The sequence below is a fragment of the Dermochelys coriacea genome, chromosome 14, assembly GCF_009764565.3.
Source record: "Dermochelys coriacea isolate rDerCor1 chromosome 14, rDerCor1.pri.v4, whole genome shotgun sequence".
Lineage (NCBI taxonomy): Eukaryota > Metazoa > Chordata > Testudines > Dermochelyidae > Dermochelys > Dermochelys coriacea.
Genome location: NC_050081.1, coordinates 36,621,863 through 36,646,878, shown reverse-complemented (window position 1 = coordinate 36,646,878; position 25,016 = coordinate 36,621,863). Strand labels below are relative to the sequence as shown.

The window sequence follows — 25,016 nt, the reverse complement described above, 5'->3', positions numbered from 1 at the left end:
TGCTGTGGTCCTTGTACCAGCCACGCATGGAGGGGAGTCGGGGTAAAGATCTCACCTTAATCTCTAAATTCTAATCCCTAAATTTTAGTATTGGATCCCAAAGCTCTACTTTATATAACCTAATAGATATTTATATATAATCTAATCATTAGTCCCCAATCCCTACCTCCTAACCTATCACATTTAGGGCCAAAGCCAAAATCCACTGAAATTAATGGGAACCTTTCTGTTGGCTTTTGGATCAGTTTAGAAACCCCTCATCATGGCAGCTGGTGCCGGGGGACTGGCATTACGGACTCCATCATCAAGACAGGGATCTGGAGGGGTTGGCATTACTCCATCATCTAGCTTTGGATCCGGAGGGAGTCCAGGAATATTTCTGACATTGGGTCAGTCTCAGGAACGAATCCCACAAGGAAAATAGTTGAAGGGGTCAACTTGCCCCCAGCACCGGAGCTGCTAATCCAGAGTGACTGTGAAGTCACTGGAGTTGGGGCTGGATTCTGATCTCAGTGACCCGTGTGTAAATCCAGAGTGATCCCGCTGATGTCAACAGAGTCAGGGCTGGATTCTGACTGGAGTGACCCCCATGTAAATCCAGAGTGATTCCCCTCGCACCCATTTATACTGGAGTGGAGTTTGGGGCACGTTGCCAGATTTCCCTCCTCTGAAGGGCAAGAGCTCAGTGAGATGAAAAGAGGACAGTGGGGAATCCTGTTAGAGACAGAGGCTGAGCAGAGGGGAGCTGATGCCCCGTTAGACAGAAGGAACTGGAAGGGTTTGGTCTAGGATTAGGGATTTTTTGGCTGGGTTTCGGTTTCTATTCCCTCCGTTTAATACTCTCCTGCACAGATTAGCACCTGCCGGTTTCACGGCTCTTTCACATCAAACGCACATGTGCGCACACACCTATACTCTCCCCCCTGCACAACTGCCCTCTCCCCTACCTGCTTCCCAACCGTCCTGCTCACTGTACCTTAAAGAGCAAGGTCTCTGAGATCCAGGCATGCACAGGCCACTCCCGTGACCAAAATAACCCCAGGTTGGCGGGTTGAGTGGGCGTGGGTGTGGCCCAGGCAACCCATTGCAGAACTGAGCAGCACAAACTTTGCTGTCTTCTGGCCGTGTGCCACAGCAGGACAAGAGCCAGCTGCCTTCGTGATTCATTCAGAAATGTTAATCACAGGCTGCACCACTTGCGGGCCTCTATCTTCTCTCTCTTCCCCGCTTTGGCTCTGGCTCAGACCCGGTTTGTTTATCCCATTGCCATGCCAATAAAACATTTCAATCCAAATTGGTTTGAGTCACACACACGCATTTATCTGTAGCTATATAACCCTATAATTTAACCCTATGTTCCTATCTCCCTGACGTGGGTTTAACTGAGCCTTTCAAATCTAAAGTTAGGGACCCAACTCTCCATGAAAATCAATACGTTTAATTCCTTTTGGATCCTTTAAAAACGCCCAGATGTACAAGTAATATACATGTAATTATCCTGTAATCAAACACAAAGGAAAAGGCAGAGAGTGATGCAAAAAGGAAGGAAGAATTAAACTCACCAAGAAAGAAAGAATTAATCTGATGAAGAAAGAAGCTACCGCTGAGAGTAACCTAATCCCTCAGTAACTTGATTTACCTTGTTTTTAAGCCATATTTTTATTTATAGTAACTAAACAAAGACTGTTCATTTCAAGCCATGTATTAACACACACACACACACACATTTCCTGATCTAAGTCACTTAAAGGATTAAAACTGAGAACAATTAAAAATCTAACTGATTCCTTCTTATATCCCCTGTTTTGTTTTGTTTTGTTTTGTTTTTCATTTTTCTTCATTTCATTCAGACTGGACAGTGAAAACAGACTAGACAGTCAGATCCAGCTCTTCAGCGGGTAGAAATCAATGTAGGTTTGGGGCTACACTGTTCATTCACACCGGCTGAGGATCTGGGCTGAAGAGTCAAATTCTCCATCGTGTGACTGTTTTGATTGCAGGACACTGAGATGAATGGAGTTACGTGACACAAATACGGAGCAATGCATTGATCGATAAACCCCTGAATTTCTAATCCATTTCATTTTAACCCTTGGTCAATTTCAGTTTTAACCCCCTTGTCAATCAGAGATTTGAGGCCAAATTTTCAAAGGCATTTTGATCCCTCAAGATGCAAATGGATGCCTAGTAGGACAGGTGCCTCTTGAAAGTCTGGCCTGTTGATTTCCAGCCAGTTGCTAGCAGAGCTGGGCTAGTCATGGGAAAAGCTATTCCTAGACTTTTGCAAATGCTCAAGCCAGTTTTCTCTTTGATCCACATTGCATTCCCGAGAGCCAAGTTTTGCTTATGCAAAACTTTTGCAGAAGAAAAATATGTTTGGGCCCATGAGCGGTGCGTGAACCGCCGGCTGGGGGAGGCTAGCCCCCAGCCAAGCCCCTTTCATCTGAGGCCCTGCTTTTGCACCCTCGCTGGAGCCTAGAGTTCCCCCACACCACAACTACCTACTCTGAATCCTGCTTCAGGCTAGTCCCCCTACCCCAAAGGAGTGCCAGGAGGATGGGCGGTGCGTGGCCACAGCCTCCCCAGCCCCAGAGCACCGGGAAGGAGGGTAGCACAGGGCTCCAGCCCCCGCAGCCCTGGCCAGAGCACAGGGGGACTGAAGGAGCTGCACGCATGCAGAGTGGTGGTAAGCAGGATGGGGGGCCTGGGCACGGCGGAGCATGGGCAGGACCACACCTGGCTGTTGGGTTATGGGACCCACCGTCCATGTTCAGGCCCACCACTGAAGTCCATATAGCACCAGAACATTATACATATCTGATAACTAATCACATATCTGGTGACTAATCACATATCTGGTGACTAATTGTTTCAGAAGGAAGCCGTTTATAAAGGTCGGATCATTCAAATCAGGGGACAGAAATAGCAGCAGATGACGTAAAATTACACGCCTAGCTGTTATCCTAGCTATGCATACCTTCACTTTTCTATTTATCCATCCATCCATCATCTGTCTGTTTGACTGTAGTATCTAGCTATCCAAGCACCTGTGCCCTGCATATCTCACTAAAACACTTAGCCAAACACTGTTCATTCTTTCCACCAGCCTTTTTGTGCGCCAGCACACTACGCCTGATCTCTACCAAACCAGCGGGGAATAAAAAAAATAAATCTCTCTGCTTCTCTTCAGTGTTATCATAATCACTTCCACTCCCTTTCCCTGCTAAGGATTTTTGTCTGTCCTCCTCACTGAGTGCCTGACCAAGCAGCTCAGGGATGTTAATAAGATAAGTTACCATTTCTAGCCCTGCCCCTTAGGTACATTCTGCGGTATTGGGGGAAAGATCAACGTGACACTCATGCAAAGGAACACTAAAAAGGCGTGTTCTGATTACATGCCGTTAGAAAGCATCACCTTTGGAATGACGTCTGCAGGGATTTAATAAGACATCAGGAAGCCTTTAAAAAGCAGAGCTTTGCCCCAAATGCCATCAATCTCACTTTCGACTGCACCACGATGGGTCGTGCACGGACGGTGACTGGCATTCCTTTGTGGATTTTCTTGGGGTTCATGGTTTTTTCTCTCCCTGTGACAGGTAAGGTCTTACGGCATTCCTTAATAGTAAGAATGAGCTTGATCCTCAGGTGAAGTGGATTTATGCCTGGACCAGGCCTGATTGACTCCAATGGAGCTTTGGCCAATTCACGCCAGATGGGGATCTGGTCCCATTGACTCCAGCTGAGGTATGTCTGATTCACACCCGCTGGGGAATCTGGTCCAGTAATGAGACTTCGGGCAAAATTCATAGATTCATAGATTCATAGATACTAAGGTCAGAAGGGACCATTCTGATCATCTAGTCCGACCTCCTGCACAGCGCAGGCCACAGAATCTCACCCACCCACTCCTATGAAAAACCTCACCCATGTCTGAGCTATTGAAGTCCTTAAATCATGGTTCAAAGACTTCAAGGAGCAGAGAAGCTTCCCTCAAGTCAACCATGCCCCATGCTACAGAGGAAGGCGAAAAACCTCCAGGGCCTCTCCAATCTGCCCTGGAGGAAAATTCCTTCCCAACCCCAAATATGGCAATCAGCTAAACCCTGAGCATATGGGCAAGATTCACCAGCCAGATACCCAGGAAAGAATTTTCTATAGTAACTCAGATCCCATCCATCTAATATCCCATCTCAGGGGATTTGGCCTATTTACCCTGAATATTTAAAGATCAATTACTTACCAAAATCCCATTATCCCATCATACCATCTCCTCCATAAACTTATCGAGTTTAATCTTAAAACCAGATAGAACTTTTGCCCCCACTGCTTCCCTTGTATAAGGTCTTTGATCTGAGCATCACAAAATGGGTCATTATTATTATCCATACTGTATAGAATGGGGAAACTGAGGCACAGAGAGGACCCATGACCAGGCCAGTAGCAGAGGTAGGAATAAAACCCACCAGGAATCCTGGCTCCCTAGTCCCTAATCTAACTGCTACCTATGAGACCAAAGCACTGAGATAGAGGATGGCGTTATGGCGAAGGCACTGGTCTGATTTGGGGTCAATTCCCCGGCTGTAACATGGAGATAATTATCCTTCCTTCATCTGTTTTGTTTTTTTAGATTTGGGGCAGTATCGCTCCTACCTACCTGCCTGTTGGTTTGACAGCTGAGACTTTCAAATCTAAAGTTAGGAGTCCAACTTTCAGTGAAAGTCAATACGTTTAATTCCTTTTGGATCCTTTAAAAACGCCCAAGGGATGCTATAATATACATGCTAATCACAGAATTTCTTTCACAGACTAACTTTCCCTGGAGTTGACAATAGAACCCACCACTCCCAGCCCCACTTCCTAAGTTTATTGAAGCGAGAGATAAGTCCCAGGTGCTCACATCGCTGCTTGAGCTAGATCTAGATCCGAATTTTGGAACCCTTTAAGGTTCCGGGGTTGTTTGGATCTGGGATTTTACTAAAGTGACCCATTAAATCTCGGGGGAGTTAAGTTGAACAAGATTTATGAAAAGATCCTCATTTCCCAATGAGCGTCCACAAAGGACTTAGTTAGTTTTACAATGATGTTCTTGTGGGTAACGTACAGGAGTTGGTTTCAGAGTAGCAGCCATGTTAGTCTGTATTCGCAAAAAGAAAAGGAGTACTTGTGGCACCTTAGAGACTAACAAATTTATTAGAGCATAAGCTTTCGTGAGCTACAGCTCACTTCATCGGATGCATTTGGTGGAAAAAACAGAGGAGAGATTTATATACACACACACAGAGAACATGAAACAATGGGTTTATCATACACACTGTAAGGAGAGTGATCACTTAAGATAAGCCATCACCAGCAGCAGGGCGGGGAAAGGAGGAAAACCTTTCTTGGTGACAAGCAAGGTAGGCTATTTCCAGCAGTTAACAAGAATATCAGAGGAACAGTGGGGGGTGGGGTGGGAGGGAGAAATACCATGGGGAAATAATGACAGGTTTCAGAGTAGCAGCCGTGTTAGTCTGTATTCGCAAAAAGAAAAGGAGTACCCGTAGCACCTTAGAAACTAACAAATTTATTAGAGCATAAGCTTTCGTGATGAAGTGAGCTGTAGCTCACGAAAGCTTATGCTCTAATAAATTTGTTAGTCTCTAAGGTGCCACGGGTACTCCTTTTCTTCATGGGGTAATAGTTTTACTTTGTGTAATGACTCATCCATTCCCAGTCTCTATTCAAGCCTAAGTTAATTATATCCAGTTTGCAAATTAATTCCAATTCAGCAGTCTCTCGTTGGAGTCTGTTTTTGAAGCTTTTTTGTTGAAGTATAGCCACTCTTAGGTCTGTGATTGAGTGACCAGAGAGATTGAAGTGTTCTCCAACTGGTTTTTGAATGTTATAATTCTTGACGTCTGATTTGTGTCCATTCATTCTTTTACGTAGAGACTGTCCAGTTTGGCCAATGTACATGGCAGAGGGGCATTGCTGGCACATGATGGCATATATCACATTGGTAAATGCGCAGGTGAACGAGCCTCTGATAGTGTGGCTGATGTGATTAGGCCCTATGATGGTGTCCCCTGAATAGATATGTGGACAGAGTTGGCAACGGGCTTTGTTGCAAGGATAGGTTCCTGGGTTAGTGGTTCTGTTGTGTGGTGTGTGGTTGCTGGTGAGTATTTGCTTCAGATTGGGGGGCTGTCGGTAAGCAAGGACTGGTCTGTCTCCCAAGATCTGTGAGAGTGATGGGTCGTCCTTCAGGATAGGTTGTAGATCCTTGATGATGCGTTGGAGAGGTTTTAGTTGGGGGCTGAAGGTGATGGCTAGTGGCGTTCTGTTGTTTTCTTTGTTGGGCCTGTCCTGTAGTAGGTGACTTCTGGGTACTCTTCTGGCTCTGTCAATCTGTTTCTTCACTTCAGCAGGTGGGTATTGTCGTTGTAGGAATGCATGATAGAGATCTTGTAGGTGTTTGTCTCTGTCTGAGGGGTTGGAGCAAATGCGGTTATATCGTAGCGCTTGGCTGTAGACAATGGATCGAGTGGTATGATCTGGATGAAAGCTAGAGGCATGTAGGTAGGAATAGCGGTCAGTAGGTTTCCGATATAGGGTGGTGTTTATGTGACCATCGCTTATTAGCACCGTAGTGTCCAGGAAGTGGATCTCTTGTGTGGACTGGTCCAGGCTGAGGTTGATGGTGGGATGGAAATTGTTGAAATCATGGTGGAATTCCTCAAGAGCTTCTTTTCCATGGGTCCAGATGATGAAGATGTCATCAATGTAGCGCAAGTAGAGTAGGGGCATTAGGGGACGAGAGCTGAGGAAGCGTTGTTCTAAGTCAGCCATAAAAATGTTGGCATACTGTGGGGCCATGCGGGTACCCATCGCAGTGCCGCTGATTTGAAGGTATACATTGTCACCAAATGTGAAATAGTTATGGGTCAGGACAAAGTCACAAAGTTCAGCCACCAGGTTAGCCGTGACAGTATCAGGGATACTGTTCCTGACGGCTTGTAGTCCATCTTTGTGTGGAATGTTGGTGTAGAGGCTTCTACATCCATAGTGGCTAGGATGGTGTTTTTAGGAAGATCACCAATGGACTGTAGTTTCCTCAGGAAGTCAGTGGTATCTCGAAGATAGCTGGGAGTGCTGGTAACGAAGGGCCTGAGGAGGGAGTCTACATAGCCAGACAATCCTGCTGTCAGGGTGCCAATGCCTGAGATGATGGGGCGTCCAGGATTTCCAGGTTTATGGATCTTGGGTAGCAGATAGAATACCCCAGGTCGGGGCTCCAGGGGTGTGTCTGTGCGGATTTGTTCTTGTGCTTTTTCAGGGAGTTTCTTGAGCAAATGCTGTAGTTTCTTTTGGTAACTCTCAGTGGGATCAGAGGGTAATGGCTTGTAGAAAGTTGGAGTCACAACTCCTGGCTTCCATTCCCAGCTCCAGGAGGAGAATAGGATCTAGTGGTTAGAGCAGGGGGTGCTTTGGTTCTAGTCTCACATTGAAGGCTGAAAGTCATCAGTTCCTCCCTGCACTGCTTTTCTGTATGAACTTGGCCAAGGTAATTCCCCACTTTCTTTCCCCCTATGGAATATGGAGTTAATTATACTTACTTGCCTCACCAGGGGCTTGTGCAGAGGAATTCATTAGTAAAAAAACTTTGATAACAGTGGATGGGGAGGAAAATAGACACCGCAAAGGATTATTTAATCGGTTGGTTTGAAACTGAATGAATTACTATAATCCGATGAATAGTTCCTCCGTCACGCACAGCTTAAACTGCCTATATATTTTTGTTAGAATTTCACCCATGACTGGGCAGTAAATAAAGGCTTTGTTTCTAATCCCTTGGTTTACTGCCAGTTCTTGTATTACTATAGCACCTGCCAATCCCAGCTGAGATCAGGGCCCCCGTTGTGCCGGGCGCTGCCCAGACACACAGTGAGAGACAGTCCCTGCCCCAGCTGAGATCAGGGCCCCGTTGTGCCAGGTGCTGTACAAACAAGGAACAACGAGATTGTCCCAGCCCCAAGATAAGACCAGTGACAAATGCCCGTCCATTTTCATGGATCTTGCTGGGCCTCACTGCGTTTTGAAACATTTTTTTAAGCAAAAATTACAGTTAAAAAATGAGAGAATAAAAGCCGGGAGAGAGTGGCCTGAGAGGGCCTGGGAGTTCTGAGGGGAACAGGTTCCATTGGCAAATGGTTTATGGAAAGTGAAATAATGTATGTTGTGATGAATAAAAGGGCTTGATCATCTGCAAATTGATTGGAACCGGAAGTGGGATATGGGGCCTTTTATCTCAAGGGTGCTGGCTTCATGCCCACCCTAGGCTGGGGGCACTGGCTGGCTAGGCGGGTGGGAAATGTGATATGCAGCCTTTCCCCTCTAGTGGGCACCAGCTCTGATTCAGTCCCAGAGCAAGGGGATCAAGGAAGGAGAGATGGCTTTGAGGGCACCGATTTTTTTCCATTGTAGGAGAGCAGCAGCCAAGAAATGTGCTATTGATGGTGCCATCAGCAATAGGGAGGTGTCGAGCAACGCAGGAGCTTTCCCCCTTCGTTTCTGATTTGTCTCCTTGTCCAGTGTGGGTGGTGGGCTGTGTGTACTGAACAGTCTCTGCGCATGGTCTTTGGATGTGCTCTTGGTGGAGATGTCTCCTTGTTACTGGAAATGCCTCTCAGCCCCATCAGCAGGGCAGGGATAGGGAGGAATCAGGAGGATGCCGATGTAGGGAGGCAGCTGGCTGGGCCCTCTGCACGGACTGGACTTGTGACTGTGCAATGTAAGCAGCACAGGGTCCAGGCAGAGGCCTAAGCTCAGGAGCAGAGCCTTCAAAAGCAAGGTCCCCTGCAGCCACTACAGGGCAACACCAAGAACCGAAATTGCAAAAGCGATTGGCGTTACCCAGCTGCTGTATAAACTGCTGCTATTCTTCCTTTCCCCAGGGGCAACTTCCACCATGATAGGTACGAGTCAGAGACAAAGCACGTCCACCATCGCCTCTGCTGGGGCCACCTCGACCTCCAACTCTTCTCCCACCGTAAGCCCCAGCTCCACTCACACAGTGAGCCACAGCTCCACTGCCACCTCGAACCCCAGTTCCGCTGACACCTCGACCTCCACCTCTGCTCCCACCGTGAGCCCCAGCTCCACTCCAACTGAGATTCCCCACTTCTCTCCCAGTGCAACCCCCAGCACCCTCCCCACTGTGAACCATAGCTCTGCTGCCGCCTCGAACCCCAGCTCTGCTGCAAATATCACCCCCTCCTCCTCTGACAGATCGACCCCCAGGTCCTCTGACACATCGACCCACAGGTCCCCTGACACTTCAACCCCCAGCTCCCAACCCACTGAGACCTCCAGCTCTGCCGCCACCTCGACCCCCAGTTTTCCTCTCACCGAGACCTCCAGCTCCCCTGCCGCCCAGACCCTCAGCTCGACTCCCCCGTCAACCCCCAGCTCCACGCCCACAATGACCAACAATTCCACTCCCATCTCAACCAACAGCTTCCCACACACCGTAACCAACAACTCCACTCCCACCTCAACCCCCAGCTCCACTCCCACCACGACTGACAACTCCACTCCCATCTCAATACTCAGCTCCATTCCCACCTCAACCCCCCGTTCCACTCCCACTTCAACCCCCAGTTCAACTCCTGCCACAACGGACAACTCCACTCCCACTTCAACCCCCAACTCCACTCCCACAAAAACCGACAACTCCACCGACACCTCAACGCTCAGTTTCACTCCCACCTCAACCACCAGTTCCACTCCCACCTCAAGCCCCAGCTCCACTCCCACCACAACCCAAAATTCCACTCCTGCATCAACCTCCAGCTCCCCCCACAAAGTAATCGACAACTCCACTCCTACCTCAACCCCCAGCTCCACTCCCACCATGACCGACAACTCCAGTCCCACCTCAACCCTCAGATCCACTCCCACGTCAACCCCCAGTTCCACTCGTGCCACGACCACCAACTCGACTCCCTCCTCAACCTCCAGCTCCACTCCCACCATGACCGACAATTCCACTCCTGCCTCAACCACCAGCTCCCGCCACACCGTAACTGACAACTCCACTCCCACCTCAACCACCAGTTCCACTCCCACCTCAACCCTCAGCTCCACTCCCACCACGACCGACAATTCCACTCCTACCTCAACCACCAGCTCCCCCCACACCGTAACCGACAACTCTACTCCCACCTCAAAGCCCAGCTGCACTACTACCAGGACCGGCAACTCCACTCCCACCTCAACCCTCAGCTCCACTCCAACCATGACCCCCAATTCCACTCCCACCACGACCGACAACTCCACTCCCACCTCAACCCCCAGTTCCACTCCCACCTCAAGCCCCAGCACCACTCCCACCACGACCAACAATTCCACTCCAGCCTCAACCACCAGCTTTCCCCATACTGTAACCGACAACTCCACTCCCACCTCAACCCCCAGTTCCACTCCTACCACGACTGACAATGCCACTCCCACCTCAACCCCCAGCTTTACTCCCTCCACGACGGACAATTCCACTCCCACCTCAACTCCCAGTTCCATTCCCACCACGACCGACAACTCCACTCCCACCACAACCCCCAGCTCCACTCCCACCTCAACCACCAGCTCCCCCCACACCATAACCAACAATTCCACTCCCACCTCAACCCCCAGCTCCACTCCCACCTCAACCCCCAGCTCCACTCCCACTACAAGCGACAATTCCACTCCCACATCAACCCCCAGTTCCACTCCCACCACGACCGACAACTCTACTCCCACGTCAACACTCAGCTCCACTGCCACCTCAACCCCCAACTCCACTCCCACCACGACCGACAACTCCACTCCCAATTCAAGCCCCAGCTCCACTTCCACCATGACTGACAATTCCACTCCTGCCTCAGTCCCCAGCTCCACTCCCACCATGACCGACAACTCCACTCCCACCTCCACCCTCAGCTCCACTCCCACCTCTATCCTCAGTTCCACTCCCACTACGATCGACAACTCCACTCCCACCTCAACCCCCAGCTCCACTCCCACCTCAACCATCAATTCCCTACACACGGTAACTGACAACTCCACTCCCACCTCAACCCCCAACTCCACTCCCACCACGACCGACAACTCCACTCCCAACTCAAGCCCCAGCTCCACTTCCACCACGACTGACAACTCCACTCCCACCTCTAGCCCCAGCATCACTCCCACCACGACCAACAATTCCACTCTAGCCTCAACCACCAGCTCCCCCCACACTGTAACCGACAATTCCACTCCCACATCAACCCCCAGTTCCACTCCCATCATGAACGACAATCCCACTCCCACCTCAAGCCCCAGCACCACTCCCACCATGACCAACAATTCCACTTCAGCCTCAACCACCAGCTTCCCCCACACTGTAACCGACAACTCCACTCCCACCCCAACCCCCAGTTCCACTCCTACCACGACTGACAATGCCACTCGCACCTCAACCCCCAGCTCCACTCCCTCCACGACCGACAATTCCACTCCCACCTCAACTCCCGGTTCCATTCCCACCACGATCTACAACTCCACTCCCACCTCAACCCCCAGCTCCAGTCCCACCATGACCGACAACTCCACTCCCACCTCAAACCCCAGTTCCACTCCCACCATGACCGACAACTCCACTCCCAGCTCAACCCTCAGCTCCACTCCCACCTCAACCCCCAGTTCCACTCCTGCCACAAGCACCAACTCCACTCCCACCTCAACCCCCAGCTCCACTCCCACTACGACCAACAATTCCACTCCCACCTCAACCCACAACTCCACTCCCACTAAAACTGACAACTCCACCCCCACCTCAATGCTCAGTTCCACTCCAACCTCAACCACCAGTTCCACTCCCACCTCAAGCCCCAGCTCCACTCCCACCATGACCCACAATTCCACTCCTGCATCAACCACCAGCTCCCCCCACAACGTAACCAACAACTCCACTCCCACCTCAACCCCCAGCTCCACTCCCACCATGACTGACAACTCCACTCCCAACTCAACCCCCATATCCACTCCCACCTCAACCCCCAGTTCCACTCCCACCATGACTGACAACTCCACTCCCACTTCAACCCTCAGCTCCACTCCCACCTCAACCACCAGCTTCCCCCACACCATAACTGACAACTCCACTCCCACCTCAACCCTCAGCTCCACTCCCACCTCTACCCCCAGTTCCACTCCCACTACGATCGACAACTCCACTCCCACCTCAACCCCCAGTTCTACTCCTGCCACGACTGACAACTCCACTGCCACCTCAACCATCAGTTCCCCGCACACCGTAACTGACAGCTCCACTCCCACCTCAACCCCCAACTCGACTCCCACCATGACCGACAACTCCACTCCCAACTCAAGCCCCAGCTCCACTCCCACCACGACTGACAAGTACACTCCCACCTCAACCCCCGCATTCACTCCCACTATGACCAACAACTCCACTCCCACCTCAACCCTCAGCTCCACTCCCACCTCAACCCCCAGTTCCACTCCTGCCACAACCGACAACTCCACTCCCACCTCAACCCCCAACTCCACTCCCACCATGACCGACAACTCCACTCCCAACTCAAGCCCCAGCTCCACTCCCACCACGACTGACAACTCCACTCCCACCTCAACCCCCATCTCCACTCCGAGTATGACCAAAAACTCCACTCTCACCTCAAACCTCAGATCCACTCCCACGTCAACCCCCAGTTCCAGACCTGCCACAACAGACAACTCCACTCCCACCTCAATCCCCAACTCCACTCCCACCACGACCGACAACTCCACTCCCACCTCAACCCCCAGCTCCACTCCCACCTCAACCACCAGCTCCCCCCACACCATAACCAACAACTCCACTCCCACCTCAACCCCCCAGCTCCACTTCCACCTCAACACCCAGTTCCACTCCTACCACGACTGACAATGCCACTCCCACCTCAACCCCCAGCTCCACTCCCACTACAAGCGACAATTCCACTCCCACCTCAACCCCCAGTTCCACTCCCACCACGACCGACAACTCTACTCCCACCTCAACACTCAGCTCCACCGCCACCTCAACCCCCAACTCCACTCCCACCACGACCGACAACTCCACTCCCAATTCAAGCCCCAGCTCCACTTCCACCATGACTGACAATTCCACTCCTGCCTCAACCCCCAGCTCCACTCCCACCATGACCGACAACTCCACTCCCACCTCCACCCTCAGCTCCACTCCCACCTCTACCCCCAGTTCCACTCCCACTACGATCGACAACTCCACTCCCACCCCAACCCCCAGCTCCACTCCCACCTCAACCATCAGTTCCCTACACACGGTAACTGACAACTCCACTCCCACCTCAACCCCCAACTCCACTTCCACCACGACTGACAACTCCACTCCCACCTCAATCCCCAACTCCACTCCCACCACGACCGACAACTCCACTCCCACCTCAACCCCCAGCTCCACTCCCACCTCAACCACCAGCTCCCCCCACACCATAACCAACAACTCCAGTCCCACCTCAACCCCCAGCTCCACTTCCACCTCAACACCCAGTTCCACTCCTACCACGACTGACAATGCCACTCCCACCTCAACCCCCAGCTCCACTCCCACTACAAGCGACAATTCCACTCCCACATCAACCCCCAGTTCCACTCCCACCACGACCGACAACTCTACTCCCACCTCAACACTCAGCTCCACCGCCACCTCAACCCCCAACTCCACTCACACCACGACCGACAACTCCACTCCCAATTCAAGCCCCAGCTCCACTTCCACCATGACTGACAATTCCACTCCTGCCTCAACCCCCAGCTCCACTCCCACCATGACCGACAACTCCACTCCCACCTCTACCCCCAGTTCCACTCCCACTACGATCGACAACTCCACTCCCACCCCAACCCCCAGCTCCACTCCCACCTCAACCATCAGTTCCCTACACACGGTAACTGACAACTCCACTCCCACCTCAACCCCCAACTCCACTTCCACCACGACTGACAACTCCACTCCCACCTCAAGCCCCAGCACCACTCCCACCATGACCAACAATTCCACTCCAGCCTCAACCACCAGCTCCCCCCACACTGTAACCGACAACTCCACTCCCACCTCAACCCCCAGTTCCACTCCTACCACGACTGACAATGCCACTCCCACCTCAACCCCCAGCTTTACTCCCTCCACGACGGACAATTCCACTCCCACCTCAACTCCCAGTTCCATTCCCACCACGACCGACAACTCCACTCCCACCACAACCCCCAGCTCCACTCCCACCTCAACCACCAGCTCCCCCCACACCATAACCAACAACTCCACTCTCACCTCAACCCCCAGCTCCACTTCCACCTCAACACCCAGTTCCACTCCTACCACGACTGACAATGCCACTCCCACCTCAACCCCCAGCTCCACTCCCACTACAAGCGACAATTCCACTCCCACATCAACCCCCAGTTCCACTCCCACCATGACCGACAACTCTACTCCCACCTCAACACTCAGCTCCACTGCCACCTCAACCCCCAACTCCACTTCCACCACGACCGACAACTCCACTCCCAATTCAAGCCCCAGCTCCACTTCCACCATGACTGACAATTCCACTCCTGCCTCAACCCCCAGCTCCACTCCCACCATGACCGACAACTACACTCCCACCTCCACCCTCAGCTCCACTCCCACCTCTACCCCCAGTTCCACTCCCACTACGATCGACAACTCCACTCCCACCTCAACCCCCAGCTCCACTCCCACCTCAACCATCAGTTCCCTACACACGGTAACTGACAACTCCACTCCCACCTCAACCCCCAACTCCACTCCCACCACGACCGACAACTCCACTCCCAACTCAAGCCCCAGCTCCACTTCCACCACGACTGACAACTCCACTCCCACCTCTAGCCCCAGCATCACTCCCACCACGACCAACAATTCCACTCTAGCCTCAACCACCAGCTCACCCCACACTGTAACCGACAATTCCACTCCCACATCAACCCCCAGTTCCACTCCCATCATGACCAACAATCCCACTCCCAGCTCAAGCCCCAGCACCACTTCCACCATGACCAACAATTCCACTTCAGCCTCAACCACCAGCTTCCCCCACACCTTAACCGACAACTCCACTCCCACCCCAACCCCCAGTTCCACTCCTACCACGACTGACAATGCCACTCGCACCTCAACCCCCAGCTCCACTCCCTCCACAACCGACAGTTCCACTCCCACCTCAACTCCCAGTTCCATTCCCACCACAATCTACAACTCCACTCCCACCTCAAGCCCCAGCTCCAGTCCCACCATGACCGACAACTCCACTCCCACCTCAAACCCCAGTTCCACTCCCACCACGACCGACAACTCCACTCCCACCTCAACCCTCAGCTCCACTCCCACCTCAACCCCCAGTTCCACTCCTGCCACAACCACCAATTCCACTCCCACCTCAACCCACAACTCCACTCCCACTAAAACTGACAACTCCACCCCCACCTCAATGCTCAGTTCCACTCCCACCTCAACCACCAGTTCCACTCCCACCTCAAGCCCCAGCTCCACTCCCACCATGACCCACAATTCCACTCCTGCATCAACCACCAGCTCCCCCCACAACGTAACCAACAACTCCACTCCCACCTCAACCCACAGCTCCACTCCGACCATGACTGACAACTCCACTCCCAACTCAACCCCCACATCCACTCCCACCTCAACCACCAGCTTCCCCCACACCATAACTGACAACTCCACTCCCACCTCAGCCCTCAGCTCCACTCCCACCTCTACCCCCAGTTCCACTCCCACTATGATCGACAACTCCACTCCCACCTCAACCCCCAATTCTACTCCTGCCACGACTGACAACTCCACTCCCACCTCAACCCCCAGCTCCATTCCCACCTCAACCATCAGTTCCCCGCACACTGTAACTGACAGCTCCACTCCCACCTCAACCCCCAACTCGACTCCCACCATGACCGATAACTCCACTCCCAACTCAAGCCCCAGCTCCACTCCCACCACGACTGACAACTCCACTCCCACCTCAACCCCCGCATCCACTCCCACTATGACAAACAACTCCACTCCCACCTCAACCCTCAGCTCCACTCCCATCTCAACCCCCAGTTTCACTCCTGCCACAACCGACAACTCCACTCCCACCTCAACCCCGAGGTCCACTCCCACCATGACCGACAACTCCACTCCCACCACGACTGACAACTCCACTCCCACTTCAAGCCCCAGCACCACTCCCACCATGACCAACAATTCCACTTCAGCCTCAACCACCAGCTTCCCCCACACTGTAACCGACAACTCCACTCCCACCTCAACCCCCAGCTCCATTCCCACCTCAACCATCAGTTCCCCGCACACTGTAACTGACAGCTCCACTCCCACCTCAACCCCCAACTCGACTCCCACCATGACCGATAACTCCACTCCCAACTCAAGCCCCAGCTCCACTCCCACCACGACTGACAACTCCACTCCCACCTCAACCTCCGCATCCACTCCCACTCTGACAAACAACTCCACTCCCACCTCAACCCTCAGCTCCACTCCCATCTCAACCCCCAGTTTCACTCCTGCCACAACCGACAACTCCACTCCCACCTCAACCCCGAGGTCCACTCCCACCATGACCGACAACTCCACTCCCACCACGACTGACAACTCCACTCCCACTTCAAGCCCCAGCACCACTCCCACCATGACCAACAATTCCACTTCAGCCTCAACCACCAGCTTCCCCCACACTGTAACCGACAACTCCACTCCCACCTCAACCCCCAGTTCCACTCCTACCGCGACTGACAATGCCACTCCCTCCTCAACCCCCAGCTTTACTCCCTCCACGACGGACAATTCCACTCCCACCTCAACCCCCAGCTCCACTCCCACCTCAACCACCAGCTCCCCCCACACCGTAACCAACAACTCCACTCCCACCTCAACCCCTAGCTCCACTTCCACCTCAACACCCAGTTCCACTCCTGCCGCGACTGACAATGCCACTCCCACCTCAACCCCCAGCTTTACTCCCTCCACGACGGACAATTCCACTCCCACCTCAACCCCCAGCTCCACTCCCACCTCAACCACCAGCTCCCCCCACACCGTAACCAACAACTCCACTCCCACCTCAACCCCTAGCTCCACTTCCACCTCAACACCCAGTTCCACTCCTGCCGCGACTGACAATGCCACTCCCACCTCAACCCCCAGCTTTACTCCCTCCACGACGGACAATTCCACTCCCACCTCAACCCCCAGCTCCACTCCCACCTCAACCACCAGCTCCCCCCACACCGTAACCAACAACTCCACTCCCACCTCAACCCCTAGCTCCACTTCCACCTCAACACCCAGTTCCACTCCTACCACGACTGACAATGCCACTCCCACCTCAACCCCCAGCTCCAGTCCCACTACAAGCGACAATTCCACTCCCACATCAACCCCCAATTCCACTCCCACCACGACCGACAACTCTACTCCTACCTCAACACTCAGCTCCACCGCCACCTCAACCCCCAACTCCACTCCCACCACGACCGACAACTCCACTCCCAATTCAAGCCCCAGCTCCACTTCCATCATGACTGACAACTCCACTTCCACCTCAACCCCCAGCTCCACTCCCACCTCAACCCCCAGCTCCACTCCTACCACAACTGACAATTCCACTCCTGCCTCAACTCCCAGCTCCACTCCCACCATGACCGACAACTCCACTCCCATCTCCACCCTCAGCTCCACTCCCACCTCTACCCCCAGTTCCACTCCCACTACGATCGAAAACTCCACTCCCACCTCAACCCCCAGCTCCACTCCCACCTCAACCATCAGTTCCCTACACACGGTAACTGACTACTCCACTCCCACCTCAACCCCCAACTCCACTCCCACCATGACCGACAACTCCACTCCCAACTCAAGCCCCAGCTACACTCCCACCACGACTAACAACTCCACTCCCACTTCAACGCCCACGTCCACTCCCAATATGACCAACAACTCCACTCCCACCTCAACCCTCAGCTCCACTCCCACCTCAATCCCCAGTTCCACTCCTGCCACAACCAACAACTCCACTCCCACCTCAACCCCCAGCTCCACTCCCACCACGACCGACAACTCCACTCCCAACTCAAGCCCCAGCTCCACTTCCACCACAACTGACAACTCCACTCCCACCTCAAGCCCCATCATCACGCCCACCACGACCAACAATTCCACTCCAGCCTCAACCACCAGCTCCCCCCACACTGTAACCGACAATTCCACTCCCACATCAACCCCCAGTTCCACTCCCATCATGACCGACAATTCCACTCCCACCTCAAGCCCCAGCACCACTCCCACCACGACCAACAATTCCACTTCAGCCTCAACCACCAGCTTCCCCCACACTGTAACCGACAACTCCACTCCCACTCCAACCCCCAGTTCCACTCCTACCACGACTGACAATGCCACTCGCACCTCAACCCCCAGCTCCACTCCCTCCACAACCGACAATTCCACTCCCACCTCAACTCCCAGTTCCATTCCCACCACGATCTACAACTCCACTCCCACCTCAACCCCCAGCTCCAGTCCCACCATGACCGACAACTCCACTCCCACCTCAAACCCCAGTTCCACTCCCACTATGACCGACAACTCCACTCCCACCTCAACCCTCAGCTCCACTCCCACCTCAACCCCCAGCTCCACCCCAACCATGACCGAAAACTCCACTCCCACTTCAACCACCAGCTCCCCCCACACCATAACTGACAACTCCACTCCCACCTCAAACCCCAGCTCCACTTCTACCTCAACCCCCAGCTCCACACCCCCCATGTCTGACAACTCCACTCCCAACTCAACCCCCAGCTCCACTCCCACCTCAACCACCAGCTCCAGTCCCACCATGACCAACAACTCCACTCCCAGCTCAAACCCCAGCTCCAGTCCCACCACGACCGAAAACTCCACTTCCACCTCAACCCTCAGCTCCACTCCCACCTCAACCACCAGCTCCAGTCCCACCATGACCGACAACTCCACTCCCAGCTCAAACCCCAGTTCCACTCCCACCACGACCAAAAACTCCACTCCCACCTCAACCCTCAGCTCCACTCCCACCTCAACCACCAGCTCCCCCCACAGCATAACTGACAACTCCACTCCTACCTCAACCCCCAACTCCACTCCCACCATGACCAAAATCTCCACTCCCTCCTCAACCTTCAGCTCCACTCCCACCATGATCGACAATTCCCCTCCCACCTCAACCCCCAGTTTCACTCCCACCACGACCGACAATTCCACTCCCATTTCAACCATCAGCTCCCTCCACACTGTAACTGACAACTCCACTCCCACCTCAACTACCAGCTTCCCCCACACTGTAACCGACAACTCCACTCCCACGTCAACCACCAGCTCCCCTCACACTATAACCGACATCTCCACCTCCACCTCAACCCCCAGCTCCACTCCCACCATGACCGACAATTCCACTCCTGCCTCAACCACCAGGTCCCCCCACACTGTAACCGACAACTCCACTCCCACCTCAACCCCCAGCTCCACTTCCACCACGACCGACAACTCCACTCCCACCTCAACCCCCATATCCACTCCTACCAGAACCGACAACTCCATCTCAACCAGTGCCACAACCCCCAGTTCCACGTCCGCCGTGACCCCTAATTCCACTGCAATCATGAACCCCATCTCACCTGACACTTCAATCCTCAGCTCCACTCCCACCATGATCGTCAACTCCACTCCCACCTCAAGCCTCAGCTCCACTTCCACCATGACCGAGAACTCCACTCCCACTTCAACCCCCAGTTCCATCCCCACCACGACCGACAACTCCACTCCCACGTCCTCCACCCCTAGCTCCACAGGCACCTCACTCCCCAATTCTGCTGCCACCTCGACCCCCAGCTCTGGTGCCACCTCGACCTCCAGCTCCACTCTCACTGGGACCCCCAGCTCCACAGGCACCTCACCCCCCAGTTCTGCTGCCACCACGACCCCCAGCTCCACAGGCACCTCGACCCCCAATTCTGCTGCCACTTCGACCCCCAGCTCTGCTTCCACCACGACCCCCAGCTCTGCTGCCACCTCGACCTCCAGCTCCACTCTCCCTGGGATCCCCAGCTCCACAGGCACCTCACCCCCTAGTTCTGCTGCCACCTTGACCCCCAGCTCTGCTGCCACCTCGACCCCCAATTCTGCTGCCACCTCGACCCACAGCTCCACAGGCACCTCGACCCCCAATTCTGCTGCCACCTCAACCCCCAGCTCCACTCCCACCATGAACCCGAATTTTGCTGCCACCTCGACCCCCAGCTCCACTCCCACCATGACCCCGAATTCTGCTGCCACTTTGACCCCCAGCTCCACAGGCACCTCAACCCCCAATTCTGCAGCCACTTTGACCCCCAGCTCCACAGGCACCTCGTCCCCCTATTCTGCTGCCACCTCGACCCTCAGTTCTGCTGCCACCTCGACCTCCAGCTCCACTCTCCCTGGGATCCCCAGCTCCACAGGCACCTCACCGCCCAGTTCTGCTGCCACCTTGACCCCCAGCTTTGCTGCCACCTCGACCCCCTATTCTGCTGCCACCTCAACCCACAGCTCCACAGGCACCTTGACCCCCAATTCTGCTGCCACTTCGAGCCCCAGCTCCACTCCCACCATGAACCCGAATTCTGCTGCCACCTCGACCCCCAGCTCCACAGGCACCTCACCCCCCAATTCTGCTGCCACCTTGACCCCCAGCTCTGCTTCCAGAGCTACTAGCTCTGCTACAATCTCTCCACAATCTACATCCAAGAATATTGGGCATCCTACTTCTTCTGGGTCTCCTGCAGTCTCACCCACCCCAGCTGTCATCAGCTCTGCAAGTTCACCTAGCTCCAGCGCTTCTGGCATCCCAGCCTCATCTGCTCCCACCCGGGGTATGTTTATTTCACATTTGGTGTGTTCAGGTGGCCCTGAAGGGCTCCCAGCTGAGCTCAGGGCCTCCATGTGCCAGGTGCTGTACATCCAACCCAGCAATACCAACCCTGAAACCACCTACCAAAGTAGCACATAGATCTGCACCCTCGGGCTTCCCCAAGTAGCACACGCCAGGTTGAATGCTCATGGGTCCGGGTGGAGGGGGTTGGATGCGCCAACGGGGTCATTGATGGAGGGGCACAGAAAGTGCATGGTGCACTCTCATCCTATGAGATGGCACTACCTTGACGAACCTTGGTGAATTTCTTACTCAGGGAAACTTCCCAGGCAGCTGTGTCTAGATAGGGGCTGAGCAACTGCCTACACGGTTCACCTCCATGATCAAGCCTTGCTGGGAATGGGTGACGGATGGATCACTTGAGGATTACGTGTTCTGTTCATTCCCTCTGAAGCACCTGGCATTGGCCACTGTCGGAAGACAGGATACTGGGCTAGATGGACCCTTGGCCTGACCCAGTCTGGACGCTTTTATCTTCTTATAACTTGTGGCCATTTTAATCCCCCAGGTTCCATCCCAACTAGCGGAGATACGACTTCTTCTGACCTTCCTGGGACTGGATCAGCCACCTCTCCCCGTCTACCTGAATCCACGACACCTTCAGGGTCTGGCGCTACCACTTCATTGCTTGGGCCCGTTCCTGTCACCTCACAGACCACGGGTGAGGTTATTTGCTTATTAAATAGCAGGACTGGTCAAAGGAATTCTGTTGAGTGGTTTTGGCTGATGGGCGACGGGGGGTTTTGACCCAATGAACATTTTCACGGAAAAGGGCCACTTGCTGCGAAACTTGTTCAAATTTCATCAGCAAACTGCAAAATCAAAGTTTTCAGCTGAAAAACAAAAAGGTCCCAGGGTTTGGCTTATAATTTGGGTGGCGGTTGCTTAAATTTTTTTATCTGCGGGTGGTTTAGAGCTGAAATTGTAGGCTTTTTTTTTTCTTCCAGTTTTGGACCGATTTTTGCTTTGTTTCATTTTCAGTTTAAAAATGTGTAATTATTAGCCAACCTTTTTGTGGGGTTGGCTTAACATTTGATGGGATTTGGTCAAACAATTTCCCAGGTTTGATTTTTCAGTTAACACAATATTTTCTGTGGAAAGTTTTGATGACGATGGGTTGATTTTTTTTGGTCCTGTTTCTTTTCGTTGAAATTCTCCATGGAAAAAGAAACCCCTTTTCTGACTCCCTGTATTAAGGAGGGAAAGGGTTTGTTCCAGTGGATCAGGACTGGGATTTAGGTGCCCTGGGCTCCAGTCCTGGCTCTGCTACCGGCCTATTGGGAAAGTCACAGTGCTGCTCTCTGCCTCAGTTTCCCCCTGTAAAATAGGGATATGACACTGACTCTCCTTTGTGGAGAGCTCTTTGAGATCTACTGATGAGAAAAGCTATCTAAATTAGATTCCTACTGCTATTATTTCTTTGTATTACAGTAGAACTTAGATGCTTTTTTTGGTTAAAAAACTCCAAGTTTTTTGCACTAAATAAATAAAAATAATATTAAAAACATAAAATAAATCAGACAATTTTATCATATACATTTCTGATTGGAAAAAAAGCCCCCAGCCATTTCCCCACCAAAATAAAAATGTCAAGCCGCTCAATTAGCCCCATTTCGCAGATGGGAAAACTGAAGCTTAGAAAGACAAGGAGACTTGCCCAATGTCACGCAGAAAGAGACCGTGGGCTGAGCCAGGAACTGACTCTGTTGAGTCTCAGACTGGTTTATAGAGTAGAATCGCTCCCAGAAGCTGCATTGAGACAGGATCTCATCTAACTGATGAGGCCAGCCCGACGCTCAGAGACCTAAAATGAATCATGCCAGATGAAGCTTGCAACCCCGGGGGAGGAAATGTAACAGGATTTGGGAGGCCAATCCTCTCTGATCCCACCTGGCTCTTTGCCCCCCTCTAGTGGTGACACTATGGCTCGATTTGAGAGTCTGCTAGTGCCCCGAACGAATGCGCTTGAACATTTTAAGGCCAGAAAGGCCGGCGAGATCATGGATAACACAAGCCTTCTGCAGCAAACCCTGAACTTCTGCGGGAGCCGGAGTGCATTATTCAGGTGGCACTAGCCGCACTTTCAAATGGCTGGTGTCTCAAAGCGCTGTAAAATCCACCCGCCTGCTCAGACGGCCGTGAAATTTGCTGGGCCTCCTCAGGGCACCAGGTAGGACGCCTGGTTCAAATTTGAGGTCATTTGCTCAAAGGGTCCCAGGGCCTGGGTTGTCTTGCAAGTTGCTGTGGCTTATCCAGGCATGACCCTGTCCCGGAAGCGTGAGGCTCTAATTCTTGGATAAGAAATGGCCGCACAGGTGACAGAACAGGTCCAGGGGGTTGGGTGGGCCCGTAAACAGGTGGCTAATTCAAGCCACCATGGCCACACTGGTTTTAGCATGGTCGCTCCCCTTGACTTCACCACCAGGGGGAGCTGTGCTCCCTCAACACCCCCTGACTGTAAAGATGGCCCATTATGCTCTCACCCTGGCCTGACCGTCCGCCCCCACCCTCCTCTCGTCCCCTGCAGCCTCTCCGGATAGCAGCGCCTTCCCCTACTGGGCCATCATCCTCATCTGCCTGGCCGCACTGAGCTTGCTGAGCTTCTGCTCTCTGGTAAGGATCCCGGCGAGACGGTGCCGGTCTGCAGGGCGGGGTGTAGATGGGTGGCGGGCCGCAGCGTGGCAGCCCAGTCCTCTCCACCTTGAGCTAAAAGGCATCTGGCTGTGGTAGTAGGTTGTTATCCTCTCTGCAGGGCGGCCACTAGAGAGCAATATGGCACCCACTTTGGGGGTGCACGGCAGAAGGTGGTGTAAGAAATACCACCCCCTGTGTGGGTGGGACAGCCAGCCACCTGCATACACTACAGGATTCCTGGGTTCTATTCCCAACTCTGGGAAAGGCAGAGAGGGGGTGTCAGGACTCCTGGGTTCTATCCCCAGTGCTGGGAGGGCCATACTGTTTAGAGAACGGGGGTTGGGGGTCAGGACTCCTGGGTTCTCTCTCCAGCTTTGGGAGGAGAGTGAGGTTTAGTGGTTAGAACACACATACACACACATATTCTCTGTATCTCTTTCCCCTGCCATTCACCCTCCATCTCTGTCTCCTACAGCTGGCGTTTTTCCTAAAGTCGAGGCTGGCTGGTGCCACCTCCTACTCTGTCCATATGGCTCATCAGTTCCTCCAGAACCAGAGCTGATGCGATCACAGCTGAGGGAAGAATGGGCTACCCAGAACCTCCGCCTACAGCCACCCATAATGGGGCTGCTCCGATCCGGCACTCCTGGGCTAACCCAGAGTCACTATAGTCAGTATTGAGTCAAGAAAGCCAGTATTAACCCTTAGCTGCCAGATGAACATAGGCTGCCCTCTGGGGGGGCAGCGTGTGGATGGGACTTTGGTCCCCTTCCGGGGGCAGGGAACTCAGATAGGTGGAATCTGCACTGAGAACCCAGACATTGTATGTTTGGCTACATCCATTGGGTGGAACCCAGAAGAAAGAAACAGGAACACTAAAAGGAGATGGATGGCTATCGAATGGGCTGGATGGTGGTGGGATTGTCCAGTGGTTAGAGCACAGGACTCCTGGCTTCTGTCTCCAGTTGTGGAAGTGAAGTGGGGTCCAGTAGGTTAGAGCAGGTGGAGCTGGGAGCCAGGACACCCAGGTTCTATTCCTCCTCCTGCTGACTGCACAGCATCTATTTAACAAATATTTTTTTGCTGGTCTGCACTGCTGTATTTGGCTGACTTAGACTGTGACCTCTTCAGGCCAGGTCCTATCTCTCCCTGTGTGTCTGGGCAGTGCCCAACACAAGGGGGCCCTAATCTCAGCTGGGGCAGGGACTGTCTCTCGCTGTGTGTGTGGGCAGTGCCCGGCACAACAGGGCCCTGATCTCAGCTGGGGCAGGGCCTGTCTCTCCCTGTGTGGGCAGCGCCCGGCACAACGGG

The 25,016-nt window shown here is 53.3% G+C and overlaps 1 protein-coding gene, 1 long non-coding RNA gene and 1 pseudogene across 3 annotated transcripts; 2 read left to right on the top strand and 1 right to left on the bottom strand.

The window, feature by feature from the left end:
• Window positions 1-25,016, top strand: part of LOC119842653 — a 1,040,433-nt pseudogene that overhangs the window by 339,339 nt on the left and 676,078 nt on the right.
• On the bottom strand, window positions 7,952-20,836 carry LOC122456643. The gene is made up of 4 exons (XR_006275625.1): window positions 20,774-20,836; window positions 20,270-20,341; window positions 20,036-20,101; window positions 7,952-9,105 (listed from the first exon to the last, which is right to left on the bottom strand). It is a non-coding gene; the product is annotated as an uncharacterized LOC122456643 (long non-coding RNA).
• On the top strand, window positions 17,874-24,910 carry LOC119842650 (mucin-2). 2 transcript variants are annotated; one of them, XM_043496595.1, is made up of 4 exons: window positions 17,874-21,012; window positions 21,580-21,732; window positions 23,599-23,684; window positions 24,181-24,910. In XM_043496595.1, exons 1-4 carry the CDS (start codon window positions 17,958-17,960, stop codon window positions 24,265-24,267), a joined length of 3,381 nt encoding a protein of 1,126 aa, XP_043352530.1. In that variant the 5' UTR covers window positions 17,874-17,957; the 3' UTR covers window positions 24,268-24,910. The 2 variants fall into 2 exon arrangements, with proteins under 2 accessions (XP_043352530.1, XP_043352529.1); XM_043496594.1 differs by lacking the exon at window positions 24,181-24,910 and having other exon boundaries at window positions 23,599-23,939.